A 21,630-nucleotide genomic window follows, 5' to 3' on the forward strand; every position below is an offset into this window, starting at 1 on the left:
TGGACATAGTCCATGTCCCACAAGGGGCTCAATATAAATATCCGTTTTACAGATGAAGTAACAGAGGTCCCTTGGATGGCCAAATGACTCGACGTAGATTAGCGTATTTTGGACACATAATCAGGAGGACTGATTCTCTGGAGAAGACACTAGTGCTAGGAAAGGTCCAGGGATTAGGTGGAAGAGGCAGATCGGCAGCTAGAAGGATAGGGATCATAACGATTATGGCAGAGGACAGGACGTTCTGGAGAAAGTACATCCATGGAGTCGCTGTGAATCGGAAACGACTCGACTGCACTTAATAGCAGAGGTCCAGAAGAGTGACTTGCTCCAGGTCACACAGCAGACAAGACAAGGAACTGGGATTAGAACCCAGGTCCTCTGCTTCCCAAGCCTGTTAGCTATCCACTAGCCCACACTGCCTTTCCTCATAGGTGTATGTGTGTATACTTTTATATATATATATATGTAAATATATACATGCACACACACACACACATATATATTTATATAATTTATAACTCAGACTTTATCAGGGTGACTGGCCAAATGTCAGCAATCTCTGGACACTTCAAAACATTCCCATTAGAAGGAACTGATCTGAAAAAGAATAGGATGCCATATCTTCTCTTAGGCATATAAAAAAATGTAGCCCTTACGATTCCCGGGAAGCTTGCAAAGCTCTCATTTCCTCTCCTTACCGACCGTTAAAACCTTTAGATTAAAGGGGCACGTACAGAAATAGTTTTAGTGACTATTAACTACGAGAGGCGCTTTTCTACAGTATGTACAAGAGGAAAGCAAACCACGCCCTAGGTTTTTGGTGAATCGAGCACGGAACAATGAAACCGATAGCCTTTTTGTCGACCGTCGGTGACGTGACGTGGAAACACGTTTTTCCGCCGCTTGCATTATAATTGGCATCGGTATTTCAGTTTAATCAAATGGTCCTCCATTTAGTTCCTTTATATTAATAAACCTTGCGCGCTCGCGGAGTAGAAAGGCGCGATTGAGATGAAAGACCACGGATGCACGGAAAGTCATGTGACCGGGCAGGATTTGTAAACATTTGAGAGAGAGAGGCTAAGTCTTGAGACATCTGCTGACTGTTTCTTGAACTGCAGGTGGACTCTCTTTTTTAGAGTTTTTGGGCTTAATTCTAATTTTAATTAATTTGGGGGGGGGGGGGGTGTGGATCAAGGACGTTGACGTGCACGAAAAGGCGGGAAAAAGTCTGTAATCTGACTAGGCCATGTCCACTGGATGGCTTACGAACAGATGAGTGGAGATAGAAGGGACCGTTGTCTAGAAGCGGCTGAATCCACCTTTCCTCTGGGTGAAATCATTTCTCATCTTCTTCCTCAGTGTGGATTTTGGCTCGATGTCCTTCTGTCTGTTGGTTGCTATCCATTTAGCAGTTAAAGAGTGGCTCAGAAGTGACGAGAAGCAGCGTTGCTTGGTGGGTAGAGCCCGGGCCCGGGAGTCAGAAGGACCTGGTTTCTAATCCCGGCTCCGCCGCGTGTCTGCCGTGTGACCTTGGGCAAATCACTTCACTTCTCTGGTCCTCAGTTCCCTCGTCTGGAAAATGGGACTTAAGACTGGGAGCCTCATGTGGGGCATTAATAATAATGATTGTGGTATTTGTTAAGCGCTTACCGCCTGCCAAGACCTGCACTGAGCACTGGGCTGGGTACAAACAAATCAGTTTGGAGCTACCCCAGCGCTTAGAACAGTGTTTGCCACATAGTAAGCACTTAATGAGTACCACAATTATCCTTTTTGTTATTACTGTTGTTGTTATTACTAAACTTTGGCAGGAAGAGACGAACAGTTGAATAAGCTGCATCAACAGGGACTTAAATGGAGAGACACAGTTTGGGATCCCAGAGTCGCTTGGTTCCATTCCATCATTCAAGTTTGCGGGGGTGCCTAAACCGGGCCTACCCCAATGCCGTTTCCAGCACACAGCCTCTGCAGTGCTTTAGGCCTTCAAACTGTTGACAGCACCTAGCGATCAGTGTTAGGGACGTGAATTCCTCTGAATCGTGTGCTCTCCTGCCAAGCACCCGCCGAGGAGCGAAGACCCAAACCCACTAGGGAGGGTGGTTTGTATTTGCTTTTTGACACAGACATTCTTCTCCTTTTTTTTTAAAAAAAAAAAAAAATACCCAAGTCCAAACATCCCAGTCCACCCTCATCCCACTGGGCAGTGTCGTCCCGTTGGTTTTTACCAAGACGAGTCATTCCCTAGGGTGGCACGGACCAGCCTTTGCTGTGTCTTCTGCTTTCGTCTCAAAATATTTCTCCTCCAGTGCTTCGCGTGCAGTCTTTCACGTTCTGTCAGTTCTAGGCGCAGGTGTCTACAGGCACTCCCATGCCCATGTGAAACTTGATCCCAGTTTAATAGACTAGTCTGCTCCCAGTTTCACAAAGGGATCTTCAGTTCTAGGTACTGAGACCACATTTGAGGCCCCAGTTCTTCCTGACAGATTCATTGTATTTACTAAGCACTTTCTCTGTGCCCAGCCCTCTGCCAAGTGCTGAGATAGATATAAAACATTCAAGTCAGGCACACTCCCGGTCCCAGATGAGGGCCCGCAGACTGATCGGGGAGTTTATCCCGTTTTACAGATGCGGAAAATGGAGACGTAGAGACGGTAAGCGACCTGCCCCGGGTCACGCAGCAGGCAAGGAGTGGGACCGGGAATAGAATTCGGGTTCCGCAACTCCCAGAAAGGCCTGGGCTCTTTCTGCTACAGCATGCAGCCTCCCTGCTGCTATGAAAATCTGTTTCCAAAAATGAGAACCCGAACTCTGTAATAATAATAATAATGTTGGTATTTGTTAAGCGCTTACTATGTGCCGAGCACTGTTCTAAGCGCTGGGGTAGACACAGGGGAATCGGGTTGTCCCACGTGGGGCTCACAGTCTTAATCCCCATTTTACAGATGAGGTAACTGAGGCACTGAGAAGTTGAGTGACTTGCCCAAAGTCACACAGCTGACAAGTGGCCGAGCCGGGATTCGAACCCATGACCTCTGACTCCAAAGCCCGTGCTCTTTCCACTGAGCCAGGAGATAATTGAATGCAAGGGGTGGCCCCCACATTAGAATCAGTCAGTCGTATATATTGAGCACTTACTGTGTGCAGAGAACTGTATTAAGCCCTTGGGAGAGTACAGTATAACAATAAACAGACACGTTTCCAGGAACTTACAGCCTAGAGGGGGAGACGGACGTCGATGTAAATAAATAAATTACAGATACATACCTAAGTGCTGCGGGGCGGAGGACGGAGTGACTCGAGTGTGGAATCCAAATGCAAGGGTGATGCGGAAGGAAACGGGAAAGGAGGAAATGAAGGCTTAATCAGGGAGGGCCTCTTGGAGGAGATGCGACTTTTGGACTCCTGGAGGAGATTAGGATTCTTATTGTGAAGCAAGCACTCTGGAGTAGAGCGGGCATATGTTAAAATAATAATGATGATAATGATGGTATTTAAGTGCTTACTAAGACCTGGGCATGGGGATACAAGGTAATCAGGTTGTCCCATGTGGGGCTCACACTCTTAATCCCCATTTTACAGATGAGGTGACTGAGGCACAGAGGAGTGAAGTGACTTGCCCAAAGTCACACAGCTGACAAATGGTGGAGCCGGGATTAGAACCCATGACCTCCGACTCCCTAGCCCGGGCTTTTTCCACTGAGCCACGCTGCTTCTAGATGTAGATGTAGGTGCTTAAGAAGTAGAAACAGCTCTTTTCCCCTCAGTAGTTATCGGGTAATAGTCCTTACCATGTTGTCGGCCTGTCTGTCCCAGCAGGAAGAAAGTACTTTCAGTGTGACTACTGATAACTTTCCACTTTACCTGCAGGTAATAGAAATTGAGGATGCCTCACCTGTAAAATGTCCAATAACAACCAAATTAGTGTTGGACGAAGATGAAGAAACTAAAGAACCTTTAGTACAGGTTCATAGAAACATGGTCACCAAATTGAAACCCCATCAAGTCGATGGTAAGAAACCGACGTTATGGTTGATTCCGTTGTAATTTAGATCCACTCTCTCATCCGTTCCCCCCCAACAAGAAGGGATTCACTCTAGAAGACGGAGCTTGAGTAGTTTAACAGTCATCTCTGGGTAGATGGAAGGGATTAGAACTCTTCGCTTTCAGAAGGATGAAAATGAGGAGTGCGGTAATTGAGGTCTACAAAGTCCTGATGTATACGGAACCACAGAATTGTTTAGAAGTCTCACTTCACACGGGGTCGGTCCCCGTTGAGGTGTAAAGTTGGTAGGTTCCAAAGAAATGGAAACATTTGTTTACTGGGGATGTGATGAGCATATGGGATTTGTTCGCGGAGGAAAGTGGTTATGCAGAAAATAGAAAATGTAGGCTTGGCCTGCATAAATTCATCAGTCGTAATTCCAAAATTGGGTGTGGAAGCGGCAAAATTAAGATGATAATGATTTCAAAGAGGGAGGTCACTGTTGAGACAGTTATGTGGGTGGATGGACTGGTCCACAGTCAGTCAGTGGGATTTATTGAGCACGAGTGCCCAGAACTGTACTAAACGTGTGGGAGAGTACAGTAATCTGACACAATCCCTTCCCTCAGAGCTGACGAACCAGCGAGGGAGACAGACATTATAACAGATTATAAGCAGAAGCAACTGAGTGTGAAGACCTGTCCATAAGTGCTTTAGAGAGGCTTTGTAGGTTTAACTACCTATGTGCCTAGAGGATACAATTTGAACATTGCAGTTCTTGTCTTAAGATAAAGCGTATTTTTTCCTACATTGTTTGCCTCCCGATTTCTGATTGGCTAAGTCTGTGTGAAAAGCAAATAGCTTTTGAGAAATTTTGGGTTTTTTGGTTGTTTTTTTTTAACATTTTTTTATGTTACTGTATGCCTAATTAGAAAATGAGAACCTCTTTTCTTATCCATCCACCGGTATTTCTCAGAGAACTTTTTCGATGCTCTTTTCAGGCGTTCAGTTTATGTGGGATTGTTGTTGTGAATCTGTGAGAAAAACAAAGAAGTCCACAGGCTCGGGATGCATCCTTGCCCATTGTATGGGTCTTGGCAAGACATTACAGGTAAGAAGGGAGGAAAATCAAGGTAAACTGAGCACCTGGGATTGGGTTTAATGTATCTTGCCCGTTCCCTCAACTGATATTTTGAGTGTCTGCTCTGGAAATGGATCGTGCAGTTGACATACACTCTCCCGTCTCTGAAACGTCTGCGATACGCCTTGAGTTTTCTCCTTAGATTGTCGCTGTAATAGAGAGCCGATGTTACTTTTGTTATTTCGCAATGCTGTGACCAGTTGATATCAGGACTCTAATGAAATGAAAGAGTAACAGGTTTCCGCCATGCCGTATTCCACTTTTTAGCTTTGCATGTGTTTCTTAGCTGTCAAGAATGAGGATTGTGTCCAGGAACGGGTGCCCTATTAACTTGGACGTGTTACAAGGCAAAGAATACAGTGTGGGTATTCCTTTTAGGTGGTGAGTTTTCTTCATACAGTTTTGTTGTGCGACAAACTGGATTTCAGCACGGCCCTGGTGGTATGTCCCCTCAACACCGCCTTGAACTGGATGAATGAATTCGAGAAGTGGCAGGATGGATTAGAAGATGATGAGAAGCTTGAGGTATTCATTCATTCATTCAGTCGTATTTATCGAGCGCTTACTGTGTGCAGAGCACTGTATTAAGCACTTGGGAGAGGACAATATAACATGTATCGGGTATCATAGGTCCCTCCTCTCTCTGTAGGGAATCGTGAAAAAGCAAACCTCCTTGCTAAGTGTTGGTGCGGAACATTTCAATTCGGGAGGACGCACGGTAAAAGCCGGTGGCGTTGGTTTTCTGTTGAAGAATACTGAGTCTTTTTTCTTCACCCAAAAGGTCTCCGAATTAGCAACTGTGAAGCGTCCTCAAGAGAGAAGCTACATGCTCCAGAGGTGGCAGGAAGATGGAGGCGTCATGATCATCGGCTACGAGATGTACCGCAATCTCGCTCAAGGAAGGAATGTGAAGAGTAGAAAGCTGAAGGAAATATTTAACAAAGCTCTGGTGGATCCAGGTACAGTCATGATTTTCTTGGAAATAACCCCCCGCCCCCCCCCACCACATAAGTTGGTTCCTGCATTTTTATTGGTTTACTTAATGCCATATTTCTCCAAAACTCAGATGGGTTTGGGGGACTTTTTCAGGACCAAAAACAAAAGTGAGTACTTGCTCACTCACTCTCTCTGTCTCCCTCTCCCTCTCTTTCTTTGTCCCCACCCATGTATGTGTCACCCTTTTTGTGATTATGTGTTTTTCTCTGTCCCTCTCTCCTTCTCTATCATGCCCCCCCCCCCCAATATATATCTCTCTCTCTTTGTCTGTCTGTCTCTCTCTCTCTGTATCCAATATATGGGAAAGGGTAAAGAGAGAGAAGTGGCTAGTAAGAGATTTAGGGTCAGGACAAAAACATGGGGGTAAATTGACTATAGAGGAATTAAACCTTTCCCATTTTGAAGTATCCCACTGTAGGAAAAGCAAGAAAAGGGGTCAGCTTTTTTTTGGATTGTTAACTCATAAGTCAAGCACTCTTCTAAGCACTTCTTAATCAGGTTTTGGTTTGGATTGTGTGGATATATCGTGCTGGATTAGTGTATAGAATTGAAATGATGTATTTTTGATTTTCATTTTTCACAAGAGCTTAGTCCTTACTTTGAATTTCTCGAGAAATTCAATTCCCAAAAGAGTCTCCCAGTGCCCTCTTATCCCTATTCTTTCTGTATCCAAATTGGATAGCTGTTTTACTGGCTCCCAGCAGTTTGGAGGGAAGGGCAAAGTTACATTCACCTTCAGCTATCCACGACGTTTGTAACACCCGGTGCGGCTGGCTTCTTGGGACCCATTCATCTGGACTCGGTTTTTAGCTGCCACAGGGTTGGGGTTTTAGTTACAGGTGCAGTTTAGCTTAGCGTTTACCACCGATTTCATCCAGTTGAGCACGATCGGTTTATGTGGAACATTCAGCGGCATGCCAGTGAGCCTGTTGGAGTGATTGTTCATTCTCTTGCACTATTTCAGCCATAGATGTCCGACAGCCATCCTGATTATTGTCAATTTAGGAAGTTAAGGTGTTGCTCAGTATTCTCCTTCGATAGCTTTACCATTGTCCAAGTCTCGGGAGAAACTTCCCCGCTCTTGCAAATTTTCTGTTCTCTGAGTGGATGCAGCGTGAAAGTGATACGATGACCGTTGACTTATTCCAATAGCCTTCTCTGGCCCCATCTCATCATTTCTGGTTTTGGAGGAAGCTGGAATTTTTTGGTGTCCTTTTTCTCTTCTGTAAATGCTTCTCCTTCCACTTTCAACATAGATATTGCTATATCTTTCCCCTCTTTCGTGGTATTCCGGTTGAGCCGTTACCAAGGTGACCCCTTAAAACTGTTTATCTTTTCAGGATTTAGCTGTGCCGAGTAGCCCGTTAATCCCCTCCATTCATTAAATCATTAAGAATCCTTGGAAGAGTTTTTCTGACACTATCCATTGCATTTCTATCCACTCTCTTCAGGATTAACACGGACTTGGTACAATCTAGAACGTCAAGGCTTCTCGGGGGTCTATTTACATTTATATTCGCACACAAGTATGACTAGATCTTGAACATACTTTAACATATTTATTTTTTTGAATCGATGTCACCAATTTATTGTAGGTTGAATTTCATCCCATCGTAGTATTTTAACCAAGGGACATAATCTACTTGAATTTACTTCTTTTTTTTTTTTAGTTTGACGGGAATCCTTTCCTCAAGTGAGAGAGTATTATTCAGTATGAGAAGCAGTTTTTTTCATGGACTACTAAATACAGTATTTGTGAAATTATTTAAGATATCATACCAAATTTAGCTTCTTCAAACTGAGTGAAATAGTTACCGTAAAAAGGTCTGCGGTTAGTTTTAGTGTTGGCGGGCTTTTAAGAACCGTGAGCCAGTGAAGTATTATAGCCGCAGCTGTTTTCCTTCGCCACAGTACCTTGAAATCATTTAAAGGGAACTTCTTTATGCATTTAGCCCAAGCTTCAGCCAAAGCAGGGAGAGTAAAATGTTCATGTCATAAGAAGGATTTCACGTTGCCGAACTGGACTTTCCAAGCGCTTAGTAGAGTGCTGTGCACACAGTAAGCGTTCAGTAAATACGCTTGAATGAGGGAATTATTCCCTTTTCTTTGTCCCACTTCCTGTCCCGATCTCAACCGGGTGGCTGGAAATTATTTACATTGAAGGCAAAGTCGGTTTTTTGGCATTTCCGCATGGTTCTGCTCAACAAGCTTGTATACAAAAACCAATGCCTCCCTACAAACGAGTTGGTGTGATTTAATTTTAGGATTGAGGAGAAGTCCCTAAAATCGAGGGAGATCAGTCCAGAACCGTTAGCGGGTTCAGGCAAACACCCAAGGTGGTGAGATGCAGTGGGGAGGCCACTTTGCAGATGTGTGACTGCCTGCCTTCGGGAGTAATAGGCCCAGCAGATCAGGGCTCTTGGAGAATCTGTTGCAGATGTGAGTTTCGGGCTTCTCCGTTGTTTTTGTTTTTGGTTGGTATTTGTCAAGCGCTAACTATGTGCGAGGCACTGTTCTACACACTGGGGTAGATCCAAGCGAATCGGGTAGGACCCAGTCCCTGTCCCACGTGTGACCCACAGTCTCAATCCCCGGTTTATAGGTGAGGTAATTGAGGTCCTGAAAAGCACAGTGACTTGCCCAGGGTCCCACAGCAGACAAGTGGCGGAGCCAGGATTAGAACCCAGGACCTCGGACTCCGTAGCCCCCGCTCTTTCTCTTCCACTGAGGCACGCCGCTTCTCACGCTGCTCGTAATAGTAGTCAGAGTCCGCCCCGGTCACTGACCGTTCACCGAAGCACCCGGAAGGAGTTGGGAAGGGCAGATTTCACACCGGAGTCTGTTTCGAGGCCCGAGAGGTTGGTAGAGGGAGTCGCCGGTGCTCATATGCCGGAAGCTGGGGACGGGGATGAAGCTCGTTGCGGGCAGGGAGTGTGTCTGTTTATGGTTATACTGTACTTTCCCCAGCGCTTAGAACGGTGCTCTGCACAGAGTAAGTGCTCAATAAAGAGAAGCAGCATGGCCTAGTGGCAGGAGCAGGGGCTTGGGAGTCAGAGGACGTGGGTTCTAATCCCAGCTCTGCACTTGTCTGCTGTGTGACCTTGGGCAAGTCGCTTCACTTCCCTGTGCCTCAGTTATCTCAACTGTAAAATGGGGATTAAGACCGTGAGCCCCATGTGGGACAACCTGATTACCTTATATCTACCTCAGCACTTAGAACAGCGCTTGGCACATAGTAAGCGCTTAACAAATACCACCATTTTCTTTTTCCTCACTCAGAGCAGGCGATCCCAAGCGTTCCCTTTGAAGGCGTCGGTCGCCCTCCGAGGCGATGGCTCTTCCTCGGATTGTTGCCGACTTGTTCATTCCAAGCGCTTAGTACGGTGCTCTGCACATAGTAAGCGCTCAATAAATACTAATGAATGAATGAATACGTTTCTCGCTTTAGCTTTTGATGGGAAGTACTCTTGAACATTCAGCAGCCTTTTCGGAAAAGGGTTCTGATAATACTCAGCTTCTCTTTGGCCTGCTTCTCATGGTTGTTGCCTCCAGGTACGGAGAAGCAACGTGGCTTAGTGGATAGAGTGTGGACCTGAGAGCCCGAAGGACCTGGGTTCTAATCCCGCCGCCGCCATTTGTCTGCCGGTTGTCTAAAATTGAAATCCTCCCCTTCCTCCCCACATCCACCCCTCCTCCTCCACTTGCTGGCTTTGTGACTTTGGGCAAGCCATTTCCCTTCTCCGGGCCTCCGTTTCCTTATCTTTCAAACGGGGGGGGGGGGGGGGTGCAATCCTTGTCGTCCTTGCCCCTCAGAACCCCGTGTGGGACGGGGGCTGTGTCCAATCTGCTTATATTGGAAGAATATACAGGTGGCATGAGATATGCCAGTGGAAAGAGGCTTTGGAGTCAGAGGTCGTGGGTTCGAATGCCGGCTCGGCCACTTGTCAGCTGTGTGACTTTGGGCAAGTCACTTAACTTCTCGGTGCCTCAGTTACCTCATCTGTAAAATGGGGATTAAGACTGTGAGCCCCACGTGGGACAACCTGATTCCCCTGTGTCTACCCCAGCGCTTAGAACAGTGCTCGGCACATAGTAAGCGCTTAACAAATAACATCATTATATGCGCCTTGCCCCTCAGACAGTGAATTGTACTTTTATTGAGCGCTAACTGTGCAGAACACTGTACTAAGCTCTTGGGAGCTTACAGTCTAAAGGGGGAGACGGACATTCATATAAATAAATTGAGTCCCCCTCAAGGCGCTCAGTCTCTTACTAGAGACGGACCCGTCGGGAACAAAGAAGAAATAAAACGTTAAAGCGGCCTGTGAAACACGGACAAAGCCGTAATACATGGAATAGAAACAGAAGTCAGTAGAGGGCTGTGATTAGAGAAGAATTTCAGGCTCCTCGTGACTTCAGAGCCCACGGCACATCTGTAGCCACTGCAGCTGGCTGTGTCGTAGTAGGAAATCAGAGAAGTGAGGGAGGAGAGAGGGCAGAGTGAGTTTCGGTTTGGTACCGCAGTGGATGGGTGACCGTTCGAGGTTCTTGAGGAATGGAGAAATATGGACTGAGCGGTTTTGTAGAAATGATCCGAGAGCATAGTGGGGTAGTATCTGGAGAGAGGAGAGCCAGGAGGCCGATGTAGTACTCAGGGCGGGACGGGATAAGTATCTGGATCCTCGTGGGGTCAGTTTGGGACGAGAGGAAAGGGTGAATTTTAGCAATGTCGTGAAGGTAGGTTGAATGAGAGAGGCGGCCGGTATAAGGCCAAGTTCATGAGCTTGTGAGGCAGGGAGGATGGTGGCTGTCTGCAGCGATGGGAAAGTCGGGTGTGAGGAGGACAGGCCTGCTGGGTTCTTGGCAAGTAGCTCTTTGATGTGTGAGTCATTCTCATCCCTCCACCCCAGATGGTGTTGGCCCCATGCCAATCAATTAGTCAATCGATCAGCGGTATTTATTGAGCGTTTACTGCACGCAGAACGCTCTACTAAGCACTTGGGAATGTCCTGAATATACTTTTACGAGTTATTCCCTTTTACGACAGAGTTCGTAGAGAACTCTCTTTGCCTCTGACCCTGGAACGCTCTCCTTACATTAGATTCCATGCTTTCCCTCCTCTGATCTGCCATCCTCCCTCTCCCTTCTTATTTTGACTGAGGTCCCGAATCGTAATTAGGTCTGGAGAAATGAAATAGCTTCCCAAATCAGGGCGGGAGTGGCAGTGGGTTGACTTGTATCAGCAGCTGGAGTGTGACAACCCAGTTAAATCGTTACTGTCTCGCGTTCCTTCCGCTGTGTTTGAGACTCAGAAACAGTGGACTGAGTCCTCTGTGGGTTCTGCAAACTGGAAAAAAGATTAGGAATCCACACCTGAAGTCAGGAACCCCACACAAGTGAACCGTGAACATCTGTACCAATAAATTAGCCTAAAGCTTACCTTATTCTGCACCTGTATTTTTTGTGGGAATAGATTTCATGCTCTTTTAACTACAGTGATGAAAGGCAATTCGAAAATCTGTCTAGTAACCTAGAACTGATTTTAGTCACTCCTTTAATAAGCTCTCATATAGGTTCAGTTTTACCGTTCTTGATGGTTGTTAATAAATGGGAGTTGGGGGGATTTTTATTTTGAAAGCATGATAAGCAGAATACCGAAACGCTGGATTTAATCTTATTGATAAGTCAGTTTTTTTTTTCCATTTTGAGCTCCATCGCATGTCATTAGAAGTGGTAATGTGCTGTACAGCATTTAAAAGGATACACCTTACATCTTCCGCGTAATTAAAATTATGCACCTTTCTTAATTTTGGGAAATACATTGGTGTTTTCTTTTAACAAAATTTTGAGTTGCGTAATTCCAACCAGCAGCGTAAACTCATTTTCTAAATGAAAAGGTAAATTGGTGAAGGTAAAGTTATTTTCTGCACAATAGAGGGAAACCTGGTGAAATTGCTAAGAACGGAATGTTTAAGTAGGGAGTAGGAGAGAAAATCTGTAGCAGTTAGTTGTTTCCTACTGGATTGAATTCTTGGGACGTTCAGAACAAACCAGTGACACTCCCTGCTCTTCTGGAATTTTCCACTCCAAAGGGCGGAAGCACCTAAAAGCACTTACAAACAGTAATAAAAATAATTCAACCTATAACTGAGTGAGCAGGGAGTGTGAGCAGGACTCGTCCAGTCCAGTGAGTTGGGGAATAGCGAGTGGAAAACAGATATAAAAGTTGGGATGAGCCGGCTGAAAGCCGTGTTATTCATCTTCCCTTCTCGGTCTCTCTAACCCCATAACTCTCCTGGCACGGGATACTTTTGGGGGACCTGGGGGTGGGGGTAATCCGACAGGAAGAGCAGCGGCACTGGGTTTTTAAAAGCGCGGAATCTGTGCGTCCCGTACCCAGCGAGTTCTTTCACCGCGGTCCGGTGGCCCAAGCGTGACTGCGTGAATAGGGGCAGTGGATGCCAGGGGATTTCCTCATTCGAATTCTAGCAAAGAGCTGAATTTACATTACAGATCGGTGAAGGGCACCCAGCCCGGAAAGGCCCTCTCTCTTACTCCTCAGTAGTATGGGGCCACATTTCATTGGGGAAACTGCGTTGTACTTCGATGGCTTGGATTGTCATACCTCTGTGAGTCAGGATTCTGGCAGTAAAGCTGACTTCCAGTAAAAGGCTGTTAGAGAATTATGCATTGGCCTACTGCTGGGATTGTAAATCAGAAAACCGGGGCCTCTGGGAGCCCTTTTAATTTTAAAAAGTGGCAAAACTGGAATTTGAGCCATAATTTAATTACATGCGGCTGGTCGAATTGAACACTACTAGGGTAATCGTATGGTCCTGAGTCCACCATAAGTTTCTGTGGGAAAGGGAGGGGGAGGGGAGAAGTTTAGCCAAAGTTTATGGGTGGAGGAAGAGTGTGAGAAGTGATTTCATTAATGAATTAACTCTGCTATGTGAAGTAATAACAGCTCTTGCACAGGGCAGCAAATGATTTCCCAAAATGCTTTGCGAAACCTGATAAAATGCCCTTGGGTTTATTGATAGCAATAGCGAGAACACAATCCAGAATTACTCACATATTGCATCGGCACTACAACAGCTAATTAAAATTCCGTCACTGTTGTTAACTTGGAAACCACCACATACTTCGTATTTATGTAAACTCTTTCTCCTCTTGGGTTCCGCCTATGCGATGGAAGAGAATTTATACACCACCGCTGTCGATTCGGGGAGACAGACTGTTGTCAGATTGACGAAACGCGATTTGAGAGCTTGGGGAATGTAATTTTTGAAGGCGAGGTAAAACGTTTTCCAGGAGAACTAGGATCGGTTGGATCCCCGAGAGATCCAACCAAGATAGGCGCGTATTTGCCCCTGAAAGTCGCAGGTGTCCAAGAATGCGCTTTTTGGCGGTTCTTCGGTGAGACTTAGCTCGGTGGCTTTGCCAAGAGTGGCTGAAGCCCAAAACGGGAGGGTGAGGGAGAGAAAGCGGGGAAGAGCGAGGGGGAAAGACAGATGAAGAATCTTGTGATTTTTGCAGCTATCATCTTAGAAATCCAGAAGCGGCATGCTAATTAAATACTTCCCCGCATACGAGTAACATCTGCTCCAAAGCAAGTCCCCTAAAGTTAGAGAAGCCGGCAGTGTCGTCGCAAGTTGCGTTTTGTGCAGCGTGATGATCGATAGATTTGAGAAGCCAGATCTTTCCCCCGCCCATAAAACCTGAAGAAGGGGTGAATACATTTCAGCGGAGAAATCGTAGCACCGTCACCGGCCAATTGTTGGTCGAGTAAGCTGAATTTAAAATGGAGCTTTGCATCAAAGACTACGTCAGAGGGGCGGCTTTTATGATACGGTGCTGTAGTAATAAAGACTTGCCAGAATCTCCCCTGAATGTTATCAACTGACAGTTGGTCAAAGCAATTATTTTGACTTCTTCATCGTGGGACACAGATGACTCGAGGTTCTGAGGGAGTTAAGACCAGCTGCCTGTCATAAACCTACAGATGTGCCCCCTGTAAGCCTCGATGCCTTTTACCAGGATTCCCATTAAAAGCCTTTTAATGTGCCAGCCAATTAAACGAGCCAACACCGACCGCTTGGGAAAAGCTGTTGCGCCCTCGGTCGTTTGGGTGCAGTGGAGACGGGCGTAGATGTCGCTAATTAGACCGGACGGACCCGACGAGCCTCGGCCCGGTCGCGTCTTCCCCGACGAGACGTCGAGGCCGAAGCGCGAGGGTCGCGGCTGGCCGCGGAACATTCGAGCGAGGGTCAGCGGCCGTGGTGTCACGGCTCTCTTAGCCCGGCGTGCTGGATAGATCCCGGGCCTGGGAGTCGGAAGGTCGTGGGTTCTAATCCCAGCTCTGCCCCTTGTCTGCTGGGTGACCCTGGACAAGTCACTTCACTTCTCCGGGCCTCAGTTACCTCATCTCGAAAATGGGGGTTGAGGCCGTGAGCCCCATGTGGGGCAGGGACCGTGTCCAACCCGATTTGCTCGTATCCACCCCTGTGCTCAGTACAGTGTCTGGCGCACAATAAGCGCTTATCAAATACCACAGTTATTACGATTTCTGTTTTGTATGTTGCTCCCTGCAGACCGCTTTTGTCCTCAAAAATCATTAACTAGTCATTGGTTTCTGAAATAATAACGATCAGTGGCATTTGGTAAGTGTTTAATAATAATAATAATGTTGGTATTTGTTAAGCGCTTACTATGTGCCGAGCACTGTTCTAAGCGCTGGGGTAGACATAGGGGAATCAGGTTGTCCCACGTGGGGCTCACAGTCTTAATCCCCATTTTACAGATGAGGGAACTGAGGCACAGAGAAGTTAAGTGACTTGCCCACAGTCACACAGCCGACAAGTGGCAGAGCTGGGATTCGAACTCATGAGCCCTGACTCCAAAGCCCATGCTCTTTCCACTGAGCCACGCTGCTTCTCATATGCAGGGTTGGGGACAGCCCCCGTCCCACGTGGGGCTCACGGTCTTAATCCTCATTTTGCAGTTGAGGTAATTGAGGCCCAGAGCGCCCAAGTGACTTGCCCAAGGTCACCCAGCAGACAAGTGGTGAAGCCAGGATCAGAAGCCTCGTCCTTCTGACTCCCAGGTCCGGGTTCCAATTACTAGGGCACGCTGCTTCTCTAAATTTGACGAGTTGGCTGGTGATGAATGAAAGGTTACCCAAGGAACTTTAAAAGGGTAACAAGAAAGGCTCTGACCCAGTCAGGAGGTTACCAAGGCATCTTGAGAGGATTTGGGATGCGATGAGCCCCAGACTCATTCGCAAATGCAGGTAAGAAAGCTTTTAGCGAAGGAGAAAATTCCCCATTGGCATCCTCGGGGTCAAGCGTCAGCTGGCCATAAAATGAGCACAGTTTCTGTGTTCACGGGATTGCCTTGGAATTCTGCGGCGTGATTGGTTGAGGTCGCTGGTTTTGTCAATCTCCTAGAAATGTATTCATTGACGCAGCCAGAAGTCGCTTATCTCTCCTGAACAAGTCTCATTTCCCTAATGAGCGAAAAATGTATTGCGCTTTGGGGGAATTTCAGCCTCAAGTCAGTCTCGATGTGTCACTCTCCTTTAGTTTGTAGTTGTCCATAAAGACGCTCCTAGAAGACATACGCGGCTGGGATGCTGTGCCGGCTGACGAAATCTCCGCGTGTGGAGCAAGTGAGATTCTGGCACTGGCGCCACGAGCGGGCCGTGAATAATAAATATTTGTAAACGGAAAGATGTTTTTGTTTGTGATGGGAGCTTCTACCGACTGCAGAAACGATTAAGGAATTACCGGTGACTACCCACAGGAAAATATGCACAATGTTGCTGAAGGGGATTATCTGTTCTCATGAAGCACATGGTGTTCAGAATTAGGAGGCCATTAAATTCTGTAGTTTATGAATCAGACTTCAGTTTTCCACCAAATCCTTGGGAATGGTGTGATGGGAGTGTCGAGTCTGGCAATGGAATAGACTTGCCCTGAGCATTTAAAAATGAACTGGAAGAGAAACTAGCTGTGTGAAGTTCTGGCTAAGCTACGGCTGGTTCTTTTGGCAGTCGATCTTGAACCGATCTGCCGTACCAGTGGGAGCTTTAGAACGCACGAAGGCAGCAGAATCCCAGCATTTATCGCTCCTTGTTATTATTCTTATCTCTTTGGAGCACAGGAATTAGGGCGTAGGTCATTCAAGGACAGAATTCCAGTAACTGACCGACGTTTCTCCGGCTACCGTGATCCGCCTCTTATCTTTCAGTGTGGGTCGACAGTGTGAGAAGCAGCGTGGTTCAGTGGAAAGAGCCCGCGCTTGGGAGTCAGAGGTCATGGGTTCTGGGCTCCGCCGCTTGTCACTTGTGGGACTTTGGGCAAGTCACTTCACTTCTCTGTGCCTCAGTTCCCTCATCTGTAAAATGGGGATGAAGACTGTGAGCCCAACGTGGGAAAACCTGATTACCTCGTATCTACCCCAGCGATTAGAACAGTGCTTGGCACATAGTAAGTGCTTAACAAATACCAATATTATTATTATTATTAATTCATGCAGGCAGAATAAGATAAAAATGGAATCATAGGAGGATAGACATTTCGGTTCTGGTAATGACCGAGGTCTGAAAAGCACAGATTACGGACAGGTGTTCTGAAAAAGAGTAACCACTAGAGAGATTTCCTTGAGTACTGCAGCGGCAGACTTCAGTTATCCGTCCTTTCAGTGGCACTGGGGATGGGATCCTGTCTCCACGAAAGTGTAGGCCGGAGCACCTTGGGAAAGGCAAGGGATTTCTGTAATCCCGAGCTCCCCTGGAATTTTGCTCTGCCCTTCCAGTTGGGTGGGAAGCAAGGAGATAGTGGGTGAGCGGGCTGGCCAAGACTCTAAGATGCTTGTGGGCAGGGAACAGGCTACCAACTCTGTTATATTGTACCCTCCCAAGCGCCGAGTACAGTGTTCCTCCCACAGAAAGCGCTCAATAAATACCATTGATCGATGGATCGATCGCTTATCTGCTGCCTCGTCAGGAGCTGTGGCCAATCAGTTGTCGATGGTGTTCGTGATGGTGCTTGGCGTGTGCAGAGAGCTGTGTTTTAAACGCTTGGGAGAGTCCAGTTCATGAGAGTTGGTAGACATTGATCCCGGCCCATAAGGAGTCTACAGTTAGGGGCAAGGGTAATAATGACGATGATGCTATTTGTTAAGCGCTTACCATCCGCCAAGCACTGTTCTGGGTAATCACAGGGTAATCAGGTTGTCCCACGTGGGGCTCAGAGTCTTCATCCTCACTTTACAGATGAGGTAACTTGAGGCAGAGAGAAGTTAAGTGACAAGTGGCAGAGTCAGGATTAGAACCCACGACCTCTGACTCCCAAGCTTGGGCTCTGAAGAGAGTTGAAGGATATGGGCATTAGTTAATCGTATTTATTGAGAGCTTACAGTGTGCAGAACGTTGGACTAATCGCTTGGGAGAGTTCAATAAACAGACACGTTCCCTGCCCACAATGAGTCGGGCGTGAGGGGGCTGGGCAGAAGAGACAGTAATATAAAGGAATAGTTATGTGCATAAGTTGTGTGGGGTTGGGGGTGAATAAAGGGAGCAAGTCAGCATGTGGGTGAGAGGTCGGGGGGGTGAGGTAGACGGGATCTACGTACCGTGAGAAAGAGGAACGAAGCGTGGGGGCTGGAGGAGAGCAGCGAGGTGAGGTAGGAGGGGGCAAGGTGATTGATCGCTTTAAAGCCAATGCTGAGGAGTTCCTGTTTGGTAAGTGCAGTAGACACAAGGGAATCAGGTTGTCCCACGTGGGGCTCACAGTCTCAATCCCCATTTTACAGACGAGGTCGCTGAGGCACCGAGAAGTTAAGTGACTTGCCCAAAGTCACACAGCTGACAAATGGCCGAGCCGGGATTTGAACCCATGACCTCCGACTCCAGAGCCCGTGCTCTTTCCGCTGAGCCACGCTGCTTCTCAATGAAATGGGCGATTCCAGTTTTACTGTAGATTATGCTCTAGCAAAGTTCCCGCGTCTCTGACCGTAGATGTTTTGGCCATTTCTGCCGAAGCAATATGGGTTTGGGTAGTCGTCGGTCCTGTGAGTGGAAAATCCATTTCCTTTGGGATTATTGGGGAAGTTTCAGCTAGAAGAATTGGAATTCCAAGAATAGAAAAAAATAAAGTAGCTCTCGGAAAATTCGCAGAGGATTGATAATCCTTTTTCCTCTCGAAAAGTACTTGAAACCAAACGATATCAGGGAGCCGATCAAAAAGAATATTGCAATTGAGTCAAAAGGACGAAGATGGTTCACTGCTTACGTGATACTGGTTCAGTATTGGAAGTTCTCTAGCCTTTATTGAGGAGTTTGAATGAGGGCTTTTTCTGTGAGATTTAGAAAGCAGTCCATTAGGGGATCGGAAAGTTTGTAAGGGAACATTGGTTCTAGAAATAAAGGGATTTCATATAGAACGTTCACATATAAGAATTTCCGCTATTGAAGGAATTATTTCTCCTTTTGGTTGATGTTAATGTCTTGGATGAAGGCTAACTGTAATTTTAACCTCAGAGATTTAAAAACCTTTGAAGCCAAGATATAATTATCCAGACGTAAATTATAGCTGTACTTTACTTGTAGTTCTTTACTGATAATTAAGTTCCAAATCATTTCAGAGAAATTACATGGTTTGAAATTTGTTTGTTCCAAATCAGACCAAAAATAGAAAAAATTCTCAACCAGAAAAAAGTTGGGGCACCTTTCTTCCACAAAATTTCCAACTGTTGCCCTCATTAAAAGCCATCTCATACCTGGCTAAATTTTTTTATTATTATTATTATTATTATTATTATTTTTACCAAAAGATGGCAGTGTAACCCATTTTTAAATAGTTGCTTATAATCATTTTGATAAAAAGAAACTATTTAAGGAACAACAGTAGCGATTTAAAAGAATATCTAAAGTTGTTCCTGCTCTCCATAAAGCAGAATAATAATAATAATAATGATATTTGTTAAGCGCTATGTGCCGAGCACTGTTCTAAGCACTGGGGTAGATACAAGGTCGTCAAGTTGCGCCAAGTGGGGATCACAGTCTCAATCCCCATTTTCCAGGTGAAGGAACTGAGGCCCGGAGAAGTGAAGTGACTTGCCCAAAGTCACACAGCGGACGAGTGGCAGAGGCGGGTTTAGAACCCATGATTTCTGACTCTTGCCACTAAGCCACGCTGCTTCCCAGGGCATACCTCTTGAAAATCCATGCTGCCGAATAAACTCTTAAAGTCTCAGTCTTGTTTTTTCTGTTTGTCTCGAAGCCTTGTACACTGACTTAGTACTCGAGCTATGGTTCACGGGTGTGTCTAATAGGGCATCTCAACATTTCCAAGAACTCTAATGGTAAAGCAAAATTCATTTTTTCTTATAGGCCCAGACTTTGTTGTTTGTGACGAAGGCCATATTCTAAAAAACGAAGCTTCGGCTGTTTCTAAAGCCATGAATTCCATACGATCAAGAAGGAGGATTATTTTAACTGGAACACCACTACAGAATAACTTAATAGAATGTAAGTAAATACTTCTCTAACATTGTAATGTAGCTTCTAACTCCTCAACTGGCTTGTATCGAATTTCATTATTTGGGGAGAATTTGTATTTTTGATGCTAATTACATTATTGAGAAGCATCTTATACTTCCAAACAACATTAAGATCATTTAGAGTGAAATGGCCTGTTTTTTTTTTCTTATGCACAATTTATTGAGTGTTTAACGGGAAATGATCTGGGTCACGTGACCCATCCCAACACTTACGTATAAAGAGTATTCGTAAGTCGAATGCGTCATCTTTTTGTCAGGGAATCAGCCCCTAAGCAGTCAACTGTTTTTTATTTGCGCTTGTATTACTGGAGGTCTTTTCTTCTCTCCTAGATCACTGCATGGTTAATTTTATTAAGGAAAATTTGCTTGGTTCAATTAAGGAATTCAGGAATCGATTTATTAACCCCATTCAAAATGGTCAGTGCGCCGATTCAACCATGGTGGACGTCAGAGTGATGAAAAAGCGTGCCCATATTCTGTATGAGATGTTGGCTGGATGCGTTCAGGTACTATTACGTCACTCAAGTGTTGATGTGTTAGAACGATGTAGCAGTCCAGCAATCTTCTGGGATTATTTGAGAAATCAAAACTGCCTTATGTTTGTGTTTTCCTTGTGGCTGTTGCAAAAACAAACAAAACCTCACCCTGTTTGTGACGCTTACTTCTGGGAAACTTTTCACGATGCATATATGAGTTCAGTGGAAATTAGAAGTCCTGAAGTGTTTGTTTTTCTCAAAAGTCAGTCAGCCTCACCTTGGGGGCTTGCATTTGAGTCGTGAGTGGAGAAACAATGTTGTGTGCTTTTTTTTGGGTGGGGGAGGGATTCCAGTGCTGACATGCCTTGCGTTTTTAAGGAAGTTGTTTAATTTTGATTTGTCGATTTCCTCACTCTGAAAGATGGTATCCCTTCCTAAGAGTATTTGAAAGGCATGCTGTGTGAGCAGATGGGAAAATGCATTTATAGGTAAATGTTCAGTTAAAGAGGTTCATATAGTTTTCCTCCTTTATAACCAAATATTGAAACATTTGCCAAGACAACTGTAACCATGTTTTTCATAGAGAAGCAGCGTGGCTTAACAGGAAGAGCCGGGGGCTCGGGAATCAGAGGATGTGGGTTCTAATCCCGGCTCCGCCACTTGTCTGCTGGGTGACCTCGGGCAAGTCACTTCACTTCCCTTGGGCCTTAGTTCCCTCATCTGTAAAATGGGGATTGAGACTGTGAGCCCCATGTGGGACAACCTGATTACCTTGTATCTACCCCAGCGCGTAGTTATTTCAGGGTCTGCTGCCTTTATTTTAAAGGGATCTAGGTTCTTACCGATAAAAAATCACTTCAGATTGGCATTCGGTAGCTAGCACTGAGAATTCTTTTCCCATAGGAGGAGTCCTGAAAATGGCTGAAGTATATTCTTGGGTAATCGAGAGACATGTTGGAGTGATCATTTGTTTTGATTCAAAATAGGAGTGGTGTCAGAGCCTTTATAAACCACCTTTCTCAGCTTTGCTTAGTCAGTATGGACCCTTAGAATGGAGGTCTTTGGTCTTTTTTCTTCCTTTGGAGAGGAATACCCAATCATGAAAATCCTTAAATCAAACTAGTTATTTTCCAGCCCTATTTGTCCATGCCGACAGTTTGGTGTCAAGGAGTCACTACCAGAGGTGTTGAAGGGACGTGGATTTAGTCCAGAAAAAAGAAGAAACCTGGCAAAGACCCAGCATGCCACGGACTTGGGTGGAAAGCAGTAAGAGCAGCATTCGACAAGAGACTCTCGGATGTGACCTTTTCACTACCCAACATCATTTTATGTGGGGAGGACCTGAGCCTTTTAGAGATAGCAGCGAACCAAACTCGTCTCTGACCTTTCGTATTATTGGCACGACTCCTGAAAATATTTTCCTGCGTTAGTGCCCCTTCTCCTCAAAGCATTGTACTTCAGGG

At 45.8% G+C, this 21,630-nt stretch overlaps 1 protein-coding gene across 2 annotated transcripts in view; it reads left to right on the top strand.

Moving 5' to 3' along the window:
* ATRX (ATRX chromatin remodeler) overlaps nt 1-21,630 on the top strand; it is a 158,256-nt gene that overhangs the window by 83,724 nt on the left and 52,902 nt on the right. For both annotated transcript variants that reach the window (XM_029067289.1, XM_029067291.2), the window contains exons 16-21: nt 3,874-4,015; nt 4,990-5,099; nt 5,508-5,654; nt 5,911-6,088; nt 19,522-19,659; nt 20,022-20,197. In XM_029067289.1, coding sequence (XP_028923122.1) covers nt 3,874-4,015; nt 4,990-5,099; nt 5,508-5,654; nt 5,911-6,088; nt 19,522-19,659; nt 20,022-20,197 — 891 coding nt within the window. The remainder of the gene's footprint in view (nt 1-3,873; nt 4,016-4,989; nt 5,100-5,507; nt 5,655-5,910; nt 6,089-19,521; nt 19,660-20,021; nt 20,198-21,630) is intronic.

Source organism: Ornithorhynchus anatinus, chromosome 6, assembly GCF_004115215.2.
Source record: "Ornithorhynchus anatinus isolate Pmale09 chromosome 6, mOrnAna1.pri.v4, whole genome shotgun sequence".
Classification (NCBI taxonomy): domain Eukaryota; kingdom Metazoa; phylum Chordata; class Mammalia; order Monotremata; family Ornithorhynchidae; genus Ornithorhynchus; species Ornithorhynchus anatinus.